The sequence below is a fragment of the Excalfactoria chinensis genome, chromosome 4, assembly GCF_039878825.1.
Source record: "Excalfactoria chinensis isolate bCotChi1 chromosome 4, bCotChi1.hap2, whole genome shotgun sequence".
Taxonomy (NCBI): Eukaryota; Metazoa; Chordata; class Aves; order Galliformes; family Phasianidae; genus Excalfactoria; species Excalfactoria chinensis.
This window is the reverse complement of record NC_092828.1, coordinates 10,242,483-10,265,545: the sequence shown is the minus strand read 5'-3', so window position 1 is coordinate 10,265,545 and position 23,063 is coordinate 10,242,483. Positions and strand designations below refer to the sequence as shown.

The 23,063-nt window shown below is 38.0% G+C and overlaps 1 protein-coding gene across 2 annotated transcripts in view; it reads left to right on the top strand.

Moving 5' to 3' along the window:
• SORCS2 (sortilin related VPS10 domain containing receptor 2) overlaps nucleotides 1-23,063 on the top strand; it is a 533,288-nt gene that overhangs the window by 444,786 nt on the left and 65,439 nt on the right. For both annotated transcript variants that reach the window (XM_072334228.1, XM_072334229.1), the window contains exons 7-11: nucleotides 15-133; nucleotides 4,300-4,389; nucleotides 13,215-13,394; nucleotides 18,514-18,660; nucleotides 19,914-20,016. In XM_072334228.1, coding sequence (XP_072190329.1) covers nucleotides 15-133; nucleotides 4,300-4,389; nucleotides 13,215-13,394; nucleotides 18,514-18,660; nucleotides 19,914-20,016 — 639 coding nt within the window. The remainder of the gene's footprint in view (nucleotides 1-14; nucleotides 134-4,299; nucleotides 4,390-13,214; nucleotides 13,395-18,513; nucleotides 18,661-19,913; nucleotides 20,017-23,063) is intronic.

Here is a 23,063-nt window from a genome sequence, read left to right as displayed (position 1 = left end):
CTCTCTTCCCTCAGGTTATCGCTACATCACTTGCCAGATTCAGAATTGTTCTGATAAGACGATGACAGTCCAGTTTGCTGGTAGCACTGATCGGGATTCCCTGACTGTGCAGGATGACTACATATTCCTTCAGGTAATGCCACATTCTGTTGAGACAGCCCATTTTAAAATTCAGAATTTTGGACAGTACAATAGCACTGTAATTGAAATGAGCACGGAGAAACCTGTTCCAGAGTATGAATGATGATTTATGATCTATTACCTGGAACAAAGCTGTTTTTTATCAGTCAAAGAAGAAAAATGTATCTTTACTTTGTGCAGCCAGTTGACTACACACCCAGTTGATTTTAATTCCTCATTGACCTAGCTTTAATTAGACTACATTTTTCAGGAGGATTATCCAGCTTAAAATTACTTTTAAAAATACTGTTGTTTGTTAGGCAGAATACATCTCTGTAGGGCTCATGCTTACACTGTCTTGTGGGTTCCTCCTATATCACTGTAGTGTGTAAAGATTCCTTGAGAAGAGCTTCAAAGGAAAGCCACTAGCAGAGCAGTCAATCAGCTTTTCTATATCAGTTATCTTGTGAAGAAGTGTTGTTGGTGAAGAAGTTATATGACTGTGCTTAGGATGCAAAAGGAAGGAACAACCATAGCTTGAGAACAATTTGTGATGGAATTATGGTGGAGTTATTTCATTCTCAAACTAATATAATTCCTAGAATCAGGTTAGATATTAGGAAAAAATTCTTCTCAGGAGGAGTAGTGAGGCATTGTAACAGGCTGCCCAGGGAGGTGGTAGAGTCGCAGTCCCTGGAGATGTTCAGGAAATATGGAGATGTGGCACTGAGAGACATGATTAGTGGACATGATGGCAATGGATTGATAGTTGGACTAGATGATCTTAGTGGTCTTTTCTGACTTCAGTGATTCTATGATTCTAAACAACCTGCCTTCACAAAGCTAGTTTTGGTGCTTTGTCTACTTTATGGCACCAACCGAGTGCATCTTGGGCAGAGCCAGAAGTATCATGCTTGGGACTGGTTGGGATTTGAATCTGTCAGAGCTGAAAACCACTCAAAGAAAGATTATGTCCCATCTGATTTTTAATATTTACTTAGGGAGGCTGTGTGTTCTTTTCTCAGTGACTGGGCTATGATATATCTCTTACTTGGATATGGTTTGCTTGTTACAATGCTTGACTGTTTCTTAACTCTTGCAGGAAGTCAGTACAATGACAATCAATAGCTGTCCACACTGCTACCTTGGTGTACATTAGACTGACTTTTCTGCAGCTTTCTCCTCTCGTGGCTGTTTCTTCCAAAAGGATTTGTCAATTGATAATGAGGCAAAAGGTCTGCACACCTTTAGGCCAGCACAGCAAGTTCAGTGACCCACACAACTTAAAACATTTAGCACCACAAAGGAGCAAAATGGAGTTGGAAAAGAATTCTGAATTCAAGTGGCATTTTTTCAGCTCCAATCTAGCATTCATGGCACCAATTCTTCTCAAAGGTATTATTATCTGCAACTCCCACCAAGCACACTCTAAAATCCATTTCACAGTTTGTAGATGGTGAGAATTGCATCTCACCACATATAGTTCCAGACTGCTGTGCTCAGCAAAATACAGGCTACTTCCTCCTCAAGCATATGTGTGTTGCCAGATATCTTGTATAATTGCATCCGGAGCTGCTGTTATTCTGTCATGTCGTGAGCCTGGGTGAAAAGGAAATGGAAGCGAGACTTGGAAATGTGTGCATGAAATAATGGACAGTTGCTTTTGCAAAATTGTGCCACCGGTAATATGGTCTCTGTAGCTTTGAGGTCTGTTTATACTCACAGAAGATATAAACAGAAAGGGGAAACATCTCTAGCCCTTTCCTTTTTAACTTATTGCAATAAATCACAGTATGCACTATAAATCTTGCTCGTTGCTTAGCTGGCTTACAGTTAACCAGGTCTATGTTACTGAGGAACAGAAGATATCTCTACGATCCTTTAGTCACATCTGAAGTGCAGCCACCTTTGAGGTATGGTGCAGTAAATTGCTTTTAGCTTTGCCAATGAAACCACACAGCAGCTGTGCATCTGAGAAACAGCATACTTCTGAAGCCACGTGGAAATTCATTTTTCACTAGGCTAAAACACTGCTATGGGAGACCAGGGACTGCTCCTGATATCGTAGCAATATCTGTCAGAAAAAAGATGGCTCAGTCACCCGGGCAGAAAGAGGAAAGTCTGAAATGGTCGTGTTGCCCCAGGCATCGCTCAACCACCCCAGCTGGCAACTGTGAACCAGAGCATGGCAGTCTGCAGGGCCAATCCTGTTCCTATTCACAAGCTTTAACCAAGTTCTCAACCCAATTACTTTAGCATGTCTGTATCCATGAAGATCAAGAGCTTTCTGATGCTCATTGCTTTCCTCAGTTTGTGCTGACAGCCAGACAGTTTTAGAGGTGATTTTACCAGGATGATTAAAGTTTTGAGACTATCTTGTAAGTCAAACCAGCCTTTAATGTCAGCGAGGCTTGGCACAACTGGCTGCTTCAACTCTAGTCCTATGCTGCCTTCCATCATCCCTCGTCATTTAAAATTAGTCACGTAAGATAAATGCCTAATGAAAAAGCAGGGTACTGTAAGATGGATAAGAGTGATATTTAACACTAATTAAATAAATGGTGAGCTTTTTGCTTTAATCCGTCACTTAACAGATCATATTCCTAAAGGGCATCACACATTGAAAAAAAAAAAAAAAAAAAAAAATGGAAACTGGTTTAAAAAAAAACAGTAAAATGATTAAAGTCCTAAATACTTAGATTTTTTTTTTTTTGGTACTTGCTTTGGGATAGGATGTTCTCCAGATCAGGTTCATTTTATAGACACACTTCAAACATGATAACCTACTGCCAAATACTGTGTTCAATGTGGCAAACACCATTTGATTTAATTAGGAGCTTTACCAAGCAGTTAACTGCAAAACCTTGACTTTTTTTTTTAAATCTCCTTTTAGTATTATGGAAGCCACGGTGAACCTTCATTTGACATATATCTTCCCTGCATTTGATTACTTTTTAAGGCTTTTTTCATAAATGACACTGAATTGCTACCTTTCATTTAACCATCAGCTTGCTCCATTTACTTCCTTCCTTTGCTCTGGTATGACTTACATAAGAAATTGAAATGAAAAAAACCTGAATTAAGAGTCTCTTAAACTGTTATCATCTCCTCTATTTTTCTGTCTCAGTGAAATTTCATTTGACTGCTTGAATAAGGCAATATCCGTATTTGTAGGGGAAGTGAAAAACTGCCATAAGAATATTTTTCCCTCTGATGGTGGCAGTGGTTTTGTCATGCAGCATTTTGGCATTACATTTCTGGCTATGGTGCTATTGAGTATTATCAGTGGTGCATCTGAACAATATTTGCATTGACATTTTGGACTTATGCAAAAGTCTTAAAATTACCTCTATACTGCCTATTACAAAGTGGAGAAATGTGCTAATGGTTATTCATGACAATTATTAGAAATATACTGGTATGTCTTTCATTTGGTGAAAATCTTAATAAAATCCCAGATAGAAACCTAATCTGTCTTCAGTTCTGTGCAAAAGAGCAGTTGAAATATGTTTTACCTCTCTGTTTAAGCGTAGAATTGTGTCTTCAGGACATGTAATTGATTTTCAGACTGACTGACTGAAGGTCTGGTAATTGCATCATTGTCTTCTATGCTGCATGTTAGCATCTTACACTGGGAAATGTCTTATCCTGCAAGGCAAATATTAGCTGAACATAATGAATGCTTTGTATAATGTTAGCATGACTTACTCAGTCTTTTATGCTCTGATTTGAGTAGTGTTGCTGGTGAATCACTTGCCCTTGAGGCATCTAGTGTTCACAGCCAATGTGCCACCTTCTTGCCTCCTGTCTGCTGGCAGGGAGTTTCCACAAAAGGGCAGAAATGTGGGAGGCTGATGGACGATAGTGTAAAGAAATAAAATAGGACAAGGACAGTGAGATGGTGACATCTCAAAGCAGATGAACTGACAAAAAGAAGGAAGGAAATCACTTTCTTCTTCCTAAAGAGAGGGAGAAATGTTTGTATATGCTATTTTACCACACCTTCTGATTTATTCTTATAGGAGCACACTTCAAAATAATCCAATACAGTAGAAGTAATAGATATATATTTCAGTTCCTTGTTTAAAAGAATAATACTAAAAATTTCTTCCAGTAGAGACTTTTCATATTTAATACAAACTATCAACTACCACATAATTCTGTTTTTCCTTTTTATAGACAACATCAGCAAATCGGACCAAGTATTATGTATCCTACCGTCGAAATGGCTTTGTGCAGATGAAGTTGCCAAAATATGCCTTGCCAAAAGTAAGTGCACACATTTTTCTTTCTACTTCTGTATTTTTATTCATCTCTTGCTACCTAAACTAGCTTTATTCTTTTCTTTTTTAACCATCCATGATTTATGACCATCATTTCTCCTCATAGTGGGTTTCTGATTCCCATTTGTGGTATATTCTTACCCTACTGTTTTTATGTTTATTATGGGGAAGTAGTAGCTCAAAAAATGGCGGGCAAGAACATAGGCTAGCTTATATGTCATCAGTTACCACAGTAGTTTCTGAGCTTTGCTTCCTTGAAATAGTGCTGCACACCCAATGGCAACGCAATGCAAGTGTTCTTTCAAGAATCAATTGCAATTTAATTCCATGTGGTGTTTTCTGGCATAAGTATGGATAGTGACATAAGGAGTTTTTTGATGATGCTCTGTTTCATTAAAGAATCCCATTATTAACTTTAATTACTTAAAAGAATGGCAGAGGTTTTTTAGAGAGTTTCCATTAGTCTAGAATGCTTTTATATTTGCACAGTAAATTAGCAGTAAAGTGCAGACAGATATTTGCATGCAGTCAGAATGATGCAATTGAAATTTTGTGCTGCACACAATATGTTTCATGTTTTTATGTATACTTAGAAGGCATCTGCAATACTGAAGAAAAATGACTTGGCAGCTTTTTTAGACCCAGTGGATAAACTCAAGTAACATGGTCTGGTCTCCCATTTCACCCTGTCTCTAGCAGGGATTTGTACTACAAATCTCCTGGTATCCCTACATTTCATGTGATTTGGTGTGATTCCACTGCTTTATGTATTAGAGAACTAGGATGTACCATCTTTGTATATCTTGAAGTGCACTAGTTTAATTCACTGACCAAGCAGTGAATGGCAATGCAGTACAGTTTATTTCTTTGCTTTTATGTTATTCTTGGAAAACAAATAGTTATGTTTTTGTTTTTGTTTTTGTTTTTAAACTAAGCAATGGTCTGAAGACTTCTGCTTTTAAATATACAGCATATTAACAGAACTCTCAAATAAAATCCTCAAATATTATTCGGACACTAATCTGAGATTTGGCTGTGTTCCCAGTTGCATTACACAGATAGCAATTTATTTATTTATTTATTTATTTGGACAGGCAATGGATAGCCAAGGACAGGTAAATATATCAGCCCTCCCACATAATTATTTCAATGTTTCAAGGCCTTCAGTGTACCCTTTTATGCTTTCTTTGGGGAATTTGTAATTATGAAAACAACAGGAGGATATCCAGATGTAAATGTTAAAATGTTCCAAATGTGGGCAGTCTGATGGATTACAGACCACCAACAACTTCTGTTGGGGGCAGGGACCTCAAGTGAATGCAGCTTATGGGTGGGTGACCTGCACCAGGGAAAAAGAAAGCAAGGAGCAATGGGACAGTGGAATAAACAAGGAAAGAAAAAGAAGGAACTCCTCTGGCAGATGACCATGAAACACTCATGAACAGCCCATTGCCTCTCTAAGGTAGTCAGTAGGAGCTGAATGAACATAAAATGAAAACAAGGAGTGGTGGGAAAGAGGTGTTTGATTGATCTCAGACTAGAGATGGGAAAGGGAGGGTGTTTACATCAGCGTGTGTTTTTGCTTTTTTTATTCCTGAATAGCCAAATAATTAATTAAAATTTCATACTAATTGTCAATACATTAAATCTGGTAAAATTCTCTTAAAATGCTTTGCCCAAATTCCTAAAGAACTGCCAGCACAATAGTGCAAGTTTTGAATATGCTAGCTCATGTTGTAAAATACTTTTTTTGTTTGGAAATGGAAGGGCAGACATATTGTGCAAAAGAGCCAGGTATTTCTCCACATACAAATAAGACTATTTTCTGGTTCCTGTAGGCATCTATGTTTGTAATGTTTCCTATCAGTGTCTATGTTTGTATGTTTCTGTCATTGTGAAGAATATCACTAGATTTTATTGGAGGGCTTGAGATAAATAGTGAGGGATCTAGATCACTCTCCGATGGAGCTTTCTTTTTCTGTAAAACCAGTCTAAGAAGTTCCTCTCCAGTCATTCATTACAGTTCACTGTGGCCTCTGTTGTGTTTGTGGGGTCACTCTACAGAAAAGATCACTGAGATCAATGATCTGAATGACAAATGCCCTTAGAAAAAAATGTATAATTTATCTTTCAGAAAGGAAGGTCAAGAAGCAACTTGATTATAGTGAAAAATCCTCCTTCTTTAGAGAAAGTACTTATTAAACTTAAAGGGCAGTAGAAGAGAAAGACAGGCCCATAGATGGTAACCAAAGCCAGCCTTGTTCAAATTGGAAATTTCTCAACTTCTTATTAGTGCTGGTGATAAGTATTTGAAAAAGTGCCGAGAAAATGACAGAAATTCTAGATTTTGAAATTTAAAAATCATATCTAAATGCCTTTCTGAGGGATTTGCTTTAACCACACATAAATAATTTGCTCCTCCTGAATGTCATATGTTGTGCAGAAATAATGGTTGGAAAAAGAAATGAAGAGCAAACTCTAAGAAATCTAATCACCAATTTTAGCCTTAAAATCCATTAGTCTGTAAACGATGATTAGTTTACTGGACATGTGATCTTATTGAGTGCATTTCTGACAGATTCAAGAAGTGTCAGCCATAACTCACTGCTGTTTCTGTCTTAATGTAGTCTGGGTGGTTTGAAATAGCCCTACATACTGAATTCTCTGTCTTGGCAAGCATTGTTTATGTTTATTTGTCTTTTTTTTTTTTTTTTTTCTTTTTTCTTTTTTCTTGTAGGTAGATTAACTAGAGGCTTGGCTGAATAAATAAATTAGAAGTTAACTGTTTCATTTTGGAAAGTCAAGGGCTAGCTAGGAACAGATTGCCTGTTTCATTTGGAGAATGTTTTTATGTTGTTCCTAGTTGAGGCCATACCCGATGAGTGGAACAAAATATTCTGTATATCTTTAGCATTTTGATGATGCCTCCAAGTGAAGTTTCTTTGGTATCTGCTCACAACAGAGCTGAAAATTTGCTTAAGAGGGCCTGGAAGCCAGACATCAATTAGAGCAGCAGTGGATGTGAGAGATTTTAACAGTTTCTGTAAAAGATACATTTTTTTATAAGTTATTTGCTATCTCTTCATTATAGCAGAACTGTTGGTTGCTACAGAAAATAGAGCAGCTCTGAAATTTTTCATTCCATGGTATTTCAGTGAGAATCATCAGAGTGCGGCAGGAATGTTTCAGTCCAATCCGAGCAGAAGGGGAAAGATAAATTTGAGCAAATTAATTATAGGAGAAATTTTTCGAAGGAGCAGGGTATCAGCAAAAACACTGACACAACAACGCTACGTCTAAGACACATGACATTGATGCTGCTACTTTCATGATAGCTGGAGATAAAGAAAATGAAAGTTTTACAAGGAAGATTTTAATGGCTTGATTAAAAACAATAGCTTTTCAAAGAACTGAATTTCAGGGATTTTCAGTACTAGATTCTGCTTGACCAGGAGATCAAATTGGACTTCAAAAAATCCCTTTCCAAATGGTCTCTGTGATGTGGAATGTGCCTGGCCAGAGATGGAGCAATCGCTGTCTATAGGGAAGGGAAAACTGTACACAAGGCAGAGGGTACTACAGGATGCCATATCAAGGATTTGTCTGAAAAGATCAGAAGAGCCCCACTGAAGCCCCAGGCTCTCACCTGAGGGAATACTGATGGACTTTTCTGATATTATTCTTGTGCAGCATGGACACATTTTACAGTAATTTTACTTACAGAGATAGAATGAGCATTTTCATACTGAGTATTTAAAATTTTTTGATGTCTCTTGTTTTCATTTTGATATGAAGAGGTTGAAAATATGCAGAAAATTATCCTTTTTTTTTTTTTTTTTTTTAATACATATATATATATATTGCTTGTATTTGCATGTTTGTATTTCTCCAAACACAGCCCCAAAGAAAAAAACAGAAAAGGATGAAAATACCGTATCTCAAGGCCTCCTTCCTCATATCAAAGACTGATAAAACCAGTGTCCAGCTAAGCCTTACATTTTCTGAACTTCATTTAATTTGTTCTTTTTTTTAGTCTCCAGGTCCACTGTGCCACTTTAGGCTGCCTTTATGTAACACATCATAGGTACATGTATGTATGGAACGGAGCTGTTGGTGGCCATCTAATGAACAGAATCAGGGTTTTTATAGCTGCTTTTGAGAGATTTTCTGTAGCATGTTGCATAGTGACACCATGTTGAATTACATAGCTGTCTCCTGTATTTGGCAGGAGTCATGTGTTGGCCATGAGAATCTGTCCCAGGGAATCCAGAGAGATCCAGAGAGATTCAGTAATTCATACTAGGCTGTTTTCAGCCTTGAGCAGGGATCTAGCTACTACCTATGGGAGGATGGTTCTGCTGAAAGGAGCTGGATGTAGCCCCACCAACCACCACACTTGTCTTGCATTAAAACTTAAAACCTTTTCTCCTTGTCCTGCTGTTATCTACCCTTTCAAAGAATTGACTCTCTTCCTGTTTATAGGCACCTTTTAGGTACCAAAAGGTACCTAAGGTCCCGCCACAGCCTTCTTTTCTCCAGGCTGATCAAGCCCAGCTCCCTCAGTCTATCTTCATAGAGGAGGTGCTCCAGCTCTTTGATCATCTTTGTGGCTCTCCTCTGGACCCTCTCCAACATCCCTCTGTCTTTCTCATACTGGGGACTCCAGAGCTGGATGCATTATTCCAGATGAGGCCTCAAAAGGGCAGAGTAGAGAGGGACAATCACCTCCATGTCCCTGCTGGCCAACCCTCTCCTGATGGAGCCCAGGAGCCTTATGATTCTATGATATTAACTTGTGCCTTAATATGCCTAACAGTAGAAGTAGGAACTTTATTCTGATAGCCAAAAATACTGACTAAACCAAGAAATCTGCTACAAGTCATTCAATTATTGAGTCCCCTTCCCACCTCTGGTAAATAAACTACTAATATTATCTCCTTTTATGAACTGAAAGAAGGCATTCATTGTTATTGTATTTATTCATGCCTCCTACAAAAACTTAACAATGGAGCAGCTATATTGTGTTTTATATCCTACTGCAATTCAGATAGTAAATACTTAGTTCTGAAAGGATGAGCAGTGGAAAAAGCTTATTTCATTTATCTTGATCCTTATATGTCTTTTCTATCATGTGAGATAGGTGCTAATTTTTTTGGTAGCTGAGATTAAAGAGAGTACAGAGGATAAATAAAAACAAAATAATAAAATCCTATTGCTTTTGAAATAAGTGAACATTTTTAATGTATTCATGATAGCATTAATTTTCTACATGCCCTTTTTACTAACTCCATATATTCTGTTTACTTAATTAACATGTTGTGCTCTAAGGGGCACTAAACCAGCCCATGTCTTCCTTAGCTCAGTCTGGGATATACATCACTATGGTAATCACAGGTGTTCTTCCAAACTTCTGTATCGTTCAGTAATAGATATAATGCTATCAAGAGTAAAATTTTTTGAGCTGTTTTTCCTCCTTCTCCCTCAGTAGCTATCAGTCTGTTGAAGCTTGTATTCCCTGCTCCGTCAAGCTCCCTCTTTTCATTACTGTTTCAAGGATACCTTGAATGGGTCCATTCATTAACAGCAGAAGTGGCAGAAAAGATTCACGCAGGCTTTTTGTCAGCAGGCAAAACTGTCTTGAGGCTGTGGCTGCATTATGGTTGAATTAATAAGTCATGGGACTGTGAGAGCTCATTTAGCAACTGGTTTGTCCCCCAGGACTTGTTTCTCCACTTGGGCAGCCCCTGTGCCCAGGGGCGGCTGTTTCTTCGTGCCAAGCAACAGAGCAGTGTGCAGCTGCAGCTCCATCCTTCTGAACTGATTTTGGAGTGTCTATCAAATGTGAAATAAAGAGATACAAAATAGAAATGAGGGTAGTGGTGGTATTTGATGCAGTGGAAGCAGTTGTTTCCCAGGAGGTGTCATGGCACCAGCAAGTGAATCTGTGCTATAGCAGCCATCGATCTGAATGGCTTCAAGTTGTACAAATCCATCGGAGGTGGATTCAAGGAACTCTTCTTTTCTTTATATTGTAGCTTGTTATTGATTTCTCTTCTTGCACCGTTTTACTCAGCCAGGCAAGGAAGATTAGGGAGATTATCTTTGGGATATGTGCCATCCCGTTACCTTGGTTGTACTTAAGAGATTACAGGGGTATAAATGTGGGGCATCTGGAGGTCAAGGCTGAGACTACACAGCTCTGATTGCTTGCTTCTGTTGCACTTGTTATAAATTTCTTTCTTGTGATTTTCTATTTATTTTTTCACTTGCTTCGGTTAATGTGTCACTCAGCGGAAACATTAAGCATTTGTGGGGCAGGGATTGTAATTCTGGCATGAATTGTAAGATTTGAAAAAAAATAATTTTGAGTTTCCTTCATATTTTCCTTACTGAAGTGCCCTGGACAGTAAGTTCAGCCTAGCAAAACTGTCTGACTTCTCATTTTCATGTGCAGTGCACAGTTGGGCTGATGGGTTGGAGGTGGCACACTGAAGACTCAGCCGTTGTGTATGTCTGTCAGTTTCGTTCTTTTAAATTCAGCTTTCCAGCAACAAGAATAGTAAAAGAGTGACATGGCGGTCTTATTTTGTTTCAGCTAGATTTTAATGAGTCTGTCATTCAGGATTTTAAGGAATATTTAAGAAACAGACATGAAATTTGCAATTTTCCTTACTTTGTCAATTAGTTTTCCCAGACAATTATATCAAGGCTGTGAGCAGAAAGTGTTGTGCAGGATTAAAGCAAAGTAGTGTAACTGAAGGACTGCTTTGCTTCCCAAGGGAAAAAGAAATCACTGCAAAAAGAAATAGCAGTAAGACTGCACTGGAAATCTAAAAGTGTAAATGCTAGATGAAAGGAACCAAGTTCAAGGAAGTGAGAAAAAAAAAATTGCTTCCTAAAACCAGGACGTTTTAATTTCTTGCATAATGAAAAGAGGGCATCAAATGATCTGAGTGAATGTCTTTCTAGATAAGAGTCACAGCTGTATGACAACATTTATTGCTATAAGGTATTCTTGACCAACCACTCTTTCACCCAGTCTTTCCAGACTTTCCAGAATTAATCTTAACCACACATTCTAGCTTAGTATGAATTTCTTCCACTGGACCTGCAGCTCCTACCACTGTTTGAGGTATGAGGATGATAACCAGGCTGTCAGTCAGCAGCTGGTACCTCTGCAGCCACTGCCACCCACCAGTATGTGGGGCAGGGAAGGATCTTCATCTGAATCATAGAATCATTATGTTGAAAAAGACAAATCTTCTTGTCCATACATTGACCCATCTACACCATTCCCACTAACCAATGTCCCTCTGTACTACATTTGCATGTTTCCTGAAAACAAGAACACTCCCCACAGGACTTATGATCCTGACCCTTCACCAGCATTGTTACCCTTCTTTGGACACTCCAGTGCCTCAGTATCCTTCTCATAGTGAGGAGCTCAAAACTGAACACAGTACATGAGGTGCAGTGTTGCCATGTAGAAGTGTCTGCATTCACTGCAGTATTGCTTTTGTTCATGGCATAATAATGTAAATGATAGCTTTGCTGCAAACTGTGGCATCACAGAAGACTAGGTTTTTCTTTGATTTTCCGTGAAGAAAACAAAAAACTAAAAGCAAAGTACTGTTTATTTACCCTTTCTTCTTCTGTTTCTGTTTCAATTCTATCCTTACTTACATGATAATTAGGGCAGCTATCTCACACTGTAAATGGAAAGGTGACTTCAGTATTATGTGGTTTAAGGCAGAAGTTGAAACCTTCATTTTTGAAGCTTATTTTCCCCAAACTTATATTCTCTTGACATTTTTGGTAGCTTTATTTCATATTCACTCCATCACCCTAGTTATTTCTTTCAGTTACCAGGTTACCAACACTGTATACGATCTCCCTAATAAGTGCCAGGAATGTCATAAAGAATTTACAAGTTTTCTGTCTCCGTGACTAGATGTCACTTTGTATGTAGCCCCAACATCTGACTTACTGCAACCTTACCCAATTGTAATCGCAGGCCCTTTTACTGCTTGCTAAGCAAAATTCAGTGTTGCCACTTTGTGATTTATTTCTTCTGTTTAATATTAGTGTTAAATTATTTTTCCCATCTGTGTGTTTTTTGTCTGAAAGGTTTGGAGTGAAGGAGCTGGAAAACTATTAAGAAAGCTATTGCAATATTCATGCCTGAGATTCTTGAAAAAATGCAGAATGTTGACTCTCATTTTATTATTATTGAATATTTAAGTCAGTATGTACCAATACATAGTATAATAGACATCAATGTACAGTATTTACCACTTCCTCTATGTAACTGCTGGGTTCTCTTTTTGCTATGTTATGTGTTATGGACAAAATAGTTATTATCTGTTTGAGTACCTGAGGATTATATTTTAGGTTACAGTGTTAAAAAACACACACGTTTTCCATTGACTTGCATTCAGATCTTGGAAAATCATTTACTTTTCTCCTTTTCACTCGTGGACCCAAATGGTAGAATCAGTAGCATTTGTTTTCATGTTGAAAGCCAGAAACAATTGTTTTTGTTTGGTTACTCCTGTCAAAACTTTCACACATTGATTTTGTGTCTTCACTGAGCTGGTGGGATTATCCCCCTGATGACCTTTAGCCAGAAGGCAGTGCCCACTCACCTCAGAATGGTGGGATGTAGCGTGCTGGTTAGCGTTAGGCTGGGAGATTGCTGTCATCTAGCTTCCCAGTGCATTTTTCCCCACCCTAGTATTCAGTTCTTCTGGCAGACCTATTGCTTGTGTAAATGATGTAAAAAATGGTCACTTGTACCTTTTTTTCCAACAGGATTTACAGATAATCAGTACGGATGAAAACCAGGTATTTGTGGCTGTTCAGGAATGGTACCAGACAGACACGTACAACCTGTACCAGTCCGACCCACAAGGAGTTTACTACTCCATCCTGCTGGAGAACGTCCGGAGCACGAAGCAGCCAGAAGAGAATGTCCTGATAGATATTCTGGAGGTAGGCTTTTAGATCTTTTAGTGTCTGTGGTCAAGGTGGAGTTTTCATTCTTTTATTTGGATTAATTAATTATTAATTATTTGGATATAATTAATTTTCATAATTGTCTTTAATGTAAAAAGGCTAGGATTTCTTTCTTGCTTTCTTGCTCGTAGTATGTCATACTCTGTATGTGTTTCTCTCCTTTCCTGCTAGTGTGCTGTGGGCTCTGAGACCTAGATAATTGACTGATATGATGTTACAGGGATGTGCAAAACCAGAGTTGATCAAGGCTTTCTGTATGCGAGAAGTGGAGCTGACAGCACAATTTATTATTGAAGTAGGAATTTATGTAGCTGCCTGTGTATGGCTTCTTTTTTTCCTAGGTAACTCAGTGGTACACTCCATGATTTAGATTCTCATAGTGAATAGAACTTTAAATAATAAACCCGAGAGTCTTGTGCTATGTTTTGTGTCACCTCTGGCAAGTGAAGAATCAACAAAATTAAATACTGGACAGCAAATCCACTTGCTTTCACGGGGTCTGTTGTGCCAGCTTCATAGAATCATAGAATCATAGAATTACTCAGGTTGGAAAAGACCTTGAAGATCATCAAGTCCAACCGCAGCCTAACCAGTAGCCTATCTCTTAAAAAACAACCACAAAACAATACCACAACAACAAACCTCTGCTAAATCATATCCCTGAGTACCACATCCAAGCGGCTCTTAAACACATCCAGGGATGGCGATTCAACCACCTCCTTGGGGAGCCCATTCCAGTACCTAACCACCCTTTCTGTAAAGAAGTTCTTTCTAATATCCAACCTAAACTTGCCCTGGCGCAACTTGAGGCCATTTCCCCTCGTCCTGTCACAAGTCAGTAGTGAGAAGAGACCTGCCCCACTCTCACTGTAAGAACCTTTCAGGTACTGGAAGACAGCAATAAGGTCTCCCCTCAGCCTCCTCTTCCTCAGACTAAACAGCCCCAGCTTCCTTAGTCTCTCCTCATAGAGCTGATTCTCCAAGCCCTTAACGAGCCTCGTTGCCCTTCTCTGGACCTGCTCCAGTACCTCCATGTCCTTCTTGTGCTGAGGTGCCCAAAACTGGACACAGTACTCGAGGTGAGGCCTCACCAATGCCGAGTACAGGGGCAGGATGACTTCCTTAGTCCTGCTCACCACACCATTCCTGATACAAGCCAGGATGCCATTGGCCTTCTTGGCCACCTGGGCACACTGCTGGCTCATATTCAGCCGACTGTCCATCAGCACACCAAGGTCCCTTTCCGTCTGGGAGCTTTCCAGCCACACCTCCCCAAGCCTGTAGGATTGCCTGGGGTTGTTATGACCAAAATGCAGGACCCGACACTTGGCCCTGTTGAAACTCATTCCATTAACCTTGGCCCATCGATCAAGTCTATCCAGGTCTCTCTGTAGTGCCCTTCTCCCCTCAGGCAGATCAACACTCCCTCCCAGCTTAGTGTCATCTGCGAACTTACTGAGGGTGCACTCAATCCCCTCATCCAAATCATCAATGAAGATGTTAAACAAAGCGGCCCATTATTGTTAATGAACAAAAGCGGACCCATTATTTGTTAATGAACAAAAGCGAGAGATCCTAGATCATCATGTACACAGAATTAATTGGTAGGGTTGCATTAAAAAGAATATATGCAAATGATAGAGTAGTTGAACAATATTTCTACATCTTCAGAACTGTTTTTGGAATGAGGTTGCATCATAAGAGGCCAATTTTATTTGCTTAAAGAAAGAAAGCCTGCAGCTTTCAGATAGCTTGTAAGTAAATAGTGTTTTCTTCTTTACTTAATAGTGATCATCTATTTGTATCTACAAGTATCATATGGATTATTTACACTTTATAGCTAATAAAGAAAAGTTGAAGACATTGGGAATGTGGTTTTTGTTTGTTTGTTTGTTTGTTTTATTTTGAGTTTTCCCTCTGAACATTTTAATGTGTGTATCCCATCATTGGAACAGAGATCTTCAACACAGAAGTGATCCTCAGTGACTGACAATTTCCATCAGTGTATAGTTCTTAAAAATTTCACTATTCTTCATTACCTGTTGCTTCCTTTACTTCATCTCTGGCTCGTACATCTACTATAAGCTCTTTTACTTGTCTACTTTCATTTTCTTTTATGTACATTGTCTTCTTTGTACAATATTTCATTTCTGCTAATGTTGCAAATGTGAATGGGGAATAATTGCCAAATATTTGTATCAGAGAGTGGCAAAGTATTAACTCTCCAAAAGCAGCATGCAGTTGAAATTTGTCTCAAGTGCTACCAACACAACTCAGTCACAAATTTGACTCAGTCATATTTGAAAAGATACCCAAATGTGCTACTTATAGACTGGATCCTGTTTTGCTTCCTGTATGAATAAGAGCTGCAGAAGTTGCAGCATATATTCTTCATGATCACTTTCTTGCCTTAAAGGTGACTCTTAGGCATTTAAATTTTAATCACATACTTGTTATGTAACTGCATTATTTGTATTTCAGTAGCTGCTGCTAACACTGTCGGCCCATCTGAACTAGTATCAAATATTGTTCAACTGTTATGCAAAGAAAATTGAAAAGTGCAGTAATTATTGCCACAGAATACAAAGCAACAACAGAAGTGTTTACAAAATAGGTTTGTAAGGTGCAAAGGTACTTTCTAAGTACTTTCTAAAAGTACTGGGGAACCACAGTAAAAAAGTGGGGAAGCAGCTATGCTAAAAAAAATCTAAAGAAAGCCAAAGGAATGGCATATTTGAATTCTCTGACTTGTCTTACTCTAGGAAACTATTTTCATATTTCAGGTAGCTTCTGGATTTTAGCTGAGCACTTAAACACTCCCTAGTGTTTAAATGTCCTCTTTTGCACAGCATGTTATTTGCTATGCAGCTCTTTTCCCTTTGTTGTAGAAAGACACTAATGTCCCCCTTCTAGACCAGGGAAATGAGTCAAGGAGTGGAAAGTGACAAAGAATTTGGCTTTCTCATCATCACAATTGAATTCAGATGGTAAATTTGACATACAGATCTTAAGATATTTGCAGAAAGAGTCAGATATGAGTTTACACAGGTCACAAGACAAATATATTAGACAGTGCTGTACAGTGGCAGGGATGTTTCAAAGCTGTCTATTTTATGCAGCATAGTTTCCATTATTATTATTATTATTGTTATTATTATTTTATTTTTTAATGTAATGCATCACTCCAGACTTCACACTTCTGAACATTCTCTGAAAATAGATGCCTCTCGGAAATTCTTTTCTTATTTCAAGTAGGATTTATGCCTGTCTTTCAAAACAGAGCTGCTGAAGTGCTGGTCAGCTTTTATCTCTTAGAACAGTGGTGAGTGTAGTTAACTGAGATAGTGAAATAATTTTTTTCATGATCTTTCTGTGCCTGAGTGGATTCCAACTCCACATTCTGGAGAGGTGAGGTTACCCTAACCACTTGGCTGGGTTAGAGATGGAAATGGGAATGAAGAACTTTTTATACTGACTCTTACCAAATGATTACATGGAGCAATTGAGCATTTATTAAACAAGACAGAGAAGAAAAAAATATTCATGATGAATTGCTATTTTTGCCATCTACAAAAGAAGAGGGATTTCTCCCTTGCAGTCCTTGATCTAATTATTGCTTTAATATTTAATAGTATTCACTACAAAAATATATATATATATGCATGAAAATTGAAATGCAACTCTGCCATCCTCAGTACATGTTTGAACTGCTCAGCATTTCAGTCAGATTTGTGTTTGTGCTCTCTTTGGAAGAAGAAATGCATAATACATTCCCAGAAAGTTGAAGTAGCTTTGACAGTTAAGAATGCACATTCCTTACTTTCTCCACTCTTTCTTTTATCACCTGAACTACTATGCAATTTACTGTTACATCTGACTTGGAGTCAATGCTGAGCTTCCAGCATCCTGGATGAGTAAGCTAACAACAAGGAAGGAGCTCATGAGAAATTTGGGTAGCAAAACAACTATGGAAGATTTGATTTTCTGGGCTTAAATAGATTTCCAAGTTCTAGGGTATTACTGTAACGAGCAGAATGTAATCTCTGTGGATTTTAGTCAGTTCCTTAGAAAAAGAAATATATTTATTAATGATAGAGATCAAATCTGTAGCCTGCTGGTGTGGATGCCTTCTCTTAATAAGGGAGACCTTATTGTCGTCTTCCAGTACCTGAAAGGTTCTTACAGTGAGAGTGAGGCAGGTCTCTTCTCACTAGTGACAAGTGACAGGACGAGGGGAAATGGCCTCAAGTTGCGCCAGGGCAAGTTCAGGTTGGATATTAGGAAGAACTTCTTTACAGAAAGGGTGGTTAGGTACTGGAATAGGCTTCCCAGGGAGGTGGTTGAATCGCCATCCCTGGATGTGTGTAAGAGCCGTTTGGATGTGGTACTCAGGGATATGATTTAGCAGAGTGGTTTTGTTTTGTTTTTTTTTTTTTTGTTTGTTTGTTTGTTTTTTGTTTGTTTGTTTGTTTGTTTTTTGTTTTTTTTTTTTTTTAGAGATGGGGTACTGGTTAGGCTGCGGTTGGACTTGATGATCTTCAAGGTCTTTTCCAACCTGGGTAATTCTATGATTCTATGATTCTATGATTCAACCTAACTACAGACCTCTTCTAAAATGTAAAGCAAAGGAAGTTAGTGATTGGTATTTAGGGCAGGAGAGAAGAGGGGAAAAAGAAAAGAAACTGTAAGTATTTCTGATAAAAAGTAAATAGTAAATAGCAGATATTCCTGTTCATGCTCAGACCTGCATGAGTGGGCCGCTATACTATGCTGGAAATGATGTATGAGTAGACAGACATTTCCAAGAATTTTTCAATAATTCAATAAACCTCATAAGAAATCACAAGGTAAACAGAGACACTCTTAATGAAACCTTCTAATTTGATGTGCAATCTTACCTCTTTCTCTTTTTCCTCTTAAGCCTTTTTTTTTTTTATTTTTATTTTTTCTCTTTTAAGCTATCATTCATTTCCCTAATGGAGAAAATACCAGAGACATGCAGTTCAGAGCCCCAGAAGAGCAGCTGATTAGCAATAATCCTTGCCAAAAAGAAGTGTATATGCTGGTTATTAACATTTTTTCATTTATGCTTCAGGTCAGAGGTGTAAAAGGAGTCTTTCTGGCCAACCAGAAGATCGATGGGAAAGTTACAACTCTAATAACCTACAATAAAGGCCGTGACTGGGATTTTCTAAACCCTCCAGACATTGATATGAATGGAAAACCTACCAACTGCAAACCTGTAAGTGGTCCCATCCTCTGTCTGAAGTGCAAAAGGATTCTTTGTATAGGCAGTATGTGTAGTAGTGCAGGCAACCCAGAAGCTTTGTGCTGAGTTTACTAACTAAATTCACTCACAAATCTACTTGCATGACTTGAGCAGTGATTTTGAAAGCTGTTAGTCCAGTCATCTTGTATAGTGAGTCATGACTCCGTCTGCAGCTCTGCATTTCTTATTTTAGAGCTTAATTTGATGCAAAGAGGACAGCTTTTCTTGTGTGCCAACCACACAACCCAATTCAGACCAATCATAACAGTAAGTTGTTTCAGGATATAAGCAGCACATCAGATGCATCTTACCAATAACTTTTTTGTTTCCATCTTTCATACTTTTATTTCATCTTAAAGCAAGATAACCCTGTTAAAGGAACTCTTGACAGTTGCTTGGAAATAAACATCACATTTAATTGCATCAAAAAGTTCTGTTTTGTTTTTAAGATGATGTTATTGTAGTCTTAGCTACCCATAATATCTCGTTGTTTGTTGTACTGAAAAACTTCATGATTTTGTCACTGACTCTCCCTCATGAGGACTCCAGGCTCTGCATTTCTGGGCAAAATAAATGATTTCAGTCCTGATACTGTCAGCGATTTAATCCTTCTCTGCATAGAAAGAGGAGGGTAGGAGATGTTGGCTCTCATTTGAAAATTGCAAACTGTGCTATATGTCTTAAGCCTCTGGGTCCTGAATCAGAGCTGAATCACAGAAGAAGCAGCTCCTGAGCACCACTGGCGGGCAGCAGTAATAACCTCCAAGTGCCACTGCAAAAAGGGAAAGAGGCAGTAAGTTGCTCAGCTGAGAGAGATGGTGATAATTTAAAACTCATTAAACTATTTTTATATGACTTTTTTTTCTAAAAAAGAAATTTTAGTGATTTTTTTTATTAGTCATAATGTTACATAATTACTCAAGACTAGCAAACATTCTAATTATTGGTGTTGCTGCTACCTGGAGACTTTAAGTAGTTCTGTTACATTATTTTTTGTACAATAATTTCATGCCAACTTCTTTTTTACTCTCAGTGTCAGACTATGGTGACAGAGTCTTGTTAGATAGCTTAGCTTCGTGTTTTGTTCTAGACTCCATTGGAAACAGCCATTCTCTATAGGGATACATCACTGCAACTGTTCTCTGTATGGGCTTTCATTATCATACAAGCATTACTGTTGCCAGCAGTTTTTGTTTTTTAAAGCTCTCTTCTTTTTCCCCCACAAGCCTGACTGCTACCTTCACCTCCATCTCCGCTGGGCTGATAATCCATATGTGTCAGGAACAGTCCATACGAAGGATACTGCACCAGGGCTCATCATGGGGGCAGGTAAAAGCACAATGTCATTTTGTAAGACCTGAAATATAGTAGGAATTATATATTGATCTAGTATTTTGGATTATAACATTTACTATCCTATAAACATTACCAAATTAAGGCTCTTATGGAAGAATGTTCTTTTACACTATCCCTGGATCAAAAAATGTAGTAAAAGTTAATTAAATCCTCCAGAGCTAAGTCTTCTAGGACAGATCTATAACAGTTGCATTATATGTCTCTGTGCTGTATAGTATCTCATTCCCCGTTGGTGACATTTGAAGTAGTGGTGATGGCTGAAGTACTTGTCACGTTGCCTGGAAGTAAAGTTCTCTACCATCTCCTCTGGCATCATGAACAGCCCAGTAAACCCAATAGATATAAACAGTGGCCAAGTCTTTGTTCTTCATACAGATAATTTGTTTCGTAATATTTACTAAGCCTTTTCCATCTAAAGGGAGATAAAGTGAAAGAGGCAAGTGTGTCTTAGTGCTGAGAGCAGTGCTGGTTGTGGCTGTTCCATTATAATATACATATGGAACCACATTACGGTGAAGTGGAATTTAATAAAATAAATTCCCTCAGAGTATTGACTACTCATCATTAAAAACATTCATGTTAGTCTGTTTTACTTTGTACCCTTGTGATTCATCTATTCATTTCAGTTGATTTTCTTTTTCTTTGCTTTAAAATCCTGAAATGTTAACAGTTATAAAGAGCTTTTTAAGTCTCCTTATATTATTCCATTGTTCTGAATTATGTTTAGATGAAATGCACACATGTATTACTTCTCTTTTCATAAAAATGTATCTGCTTTTGATCAATAGTGGTTTCTTGCTAGTGTTTTGCTAAAGCATTATTAAATTGAAAATTTCCTGAGAATTTCAAGGCAAACATATTTGGTGTTGAAAGACAATGACAGCTGCTATTACTACAGTATAACTAGATTCCCTTGCAGTAAACACAATTAAAGATATTGTACTGGAGGCAGACATGGGAAATGCTGCTATGTTTTTATTGATGCGAATGAGACTAAGAATGTATAAGATGCCTTCTTAGATACATTTCTTGGAAGTATCTAAGTAGATGATTAATTAACATTTTGGTGTTTCCAAAAATAAGAATCATCTCAAGGTTCTTCTTTTTACATAAAGGTACTTCCTATTCCGATGTAGATTCTTACTTTATGCCTCTGTTTGCCCTTTTGAAGCAAATTAAGCAATGTGATTTTATAAACTAGTCTGATACTTGTATATATATATATATATATATATACATACATATATATATATATATTTTTTTTTTTTTTTCTCTGTCCTTGCATTATAATCTTGTGTGATGAATTCATACTTCGGGGCATTTTGGTTTATTTTCATTTGGTTCGGTTTTGTGGATATTTTTTAAGTGCACAGCTCTGAGGTGATAACGTGGATGGCAGGCTGGAGTACTTTGCACTTAATTCATTCCTGGAAAACAAGAACATTGAGGAATGGCTGAAGGAACTGGGATTGTTTAGTCTGGAGGCTGATGGGGAGACTTTATTGCTCTCTACAGCTACCTGAAAGGAGGTTGTAATGAGATGGATGTTCTCTTTTCTCAGATGACAGTTGACACAGGACATGAGGAAACAGCCTCATGTCACACCAGGGGAGGTTTAGATTGAATGTCAGGAAGAATTTCTTCATGTAAGGGATGGTTTGGCATGGGGACAGGCTGCCCACGGAGATGGTGCAGTTGCTATCTTGGAGGTATTTAGGAGACATGACTGTGTCACTTAGGGGCATCATCTAATGGTGGACTTGATAGTGTGAGGTAATGGTTTGACTTGATAATCTTAAGGGTCTTTTCCAACCTAAATTATTCTGTATGATTTGATGTCTTACCATGCCTGGTAAATAAGCTTATCAACAGTTTCCTTAACATGAGACTCTTTTTAATTACATCCAGATATCATTAAGAAACAGTCTGATATGTAAAATCTGACCAGATTGTTGAGCAACTTGTAATGGAATTAAAGTGGTAGATACGCCATCACTCATAGCCACTAGCTAAAGTAAGAAAAAATTTTCCAGGGATAGTGCAATACATTCTTTCTCTGGTTGAAGGTCACATAGGTGCAGACAGAGCAAAAGGACTTCATTTTGTAAGTCTGAAAGAGCATCTGCATGCTTGCAAACAGATGACCTGACTCAGTTCTGATTTTGTCTTGCATTTGTATGATTTGAATGCTCAGGTCATGTTGATTCAGTGCATGTCCTCAGTCTTATCTGGCAAACCTGATATCCTTGTAAACTTATCCTTCTTATCAGAAATAATTTAAATACTACAAGCTTGCATTTTTTTCTTTCCTGATTCCAAATGCTGATATTCACATGCAAATCAGCAGAAGTACTGGTTTCCTTGCACATGCAGAAATCAGATTATCTGGACCACATTACAGTCTATTGGAATTTCACTGTTAGATTTAGTGAGAGCACATCATGTGCAAATGGCAGATGATAATATAGATCCAGGAATGTCAGCTGATCACTGTGTGACTATGAACCATCGGTGCATTGTACTGTGGAAAAGGGAAATGTATTCTGAGGATGAAGTAGGTAAATAATAGCCAACAGGGAGAGGGAAATATTAATTATCTGGCAAAATACTGTACTAATAACAGTGTGTACAGTTCTGATAATCAATTTTCAGGACCAATGAGCAGATGCTAAGAAGGACTACTTGGCAGTTGATGGAAATAGAGATTCTATTTCCACGGAGAATCTCATTAGCTGAGAAAAATAAAGGCCAATAAAGAATATGATTTATTCCTGAAAGTGTAACCATGGGATAGAAACAAATGGGAGTAAAGAGATGTTCAATGAATGTATGGTATAAACAACTGGATAAGAACTGGAAATCAGAGAATAGTTTGCAACCATAGGAACAATGAAGCTGCTCCTCTCAGTGAGAGCATTGTGGTTATTAATCAGAAGGCCAATCAACAGCAACAAAATCACTGTAATGTGGAGACTGGCTACATAATAGAAAGAAGATATAGCGCAGTTGCTTGTGACAAT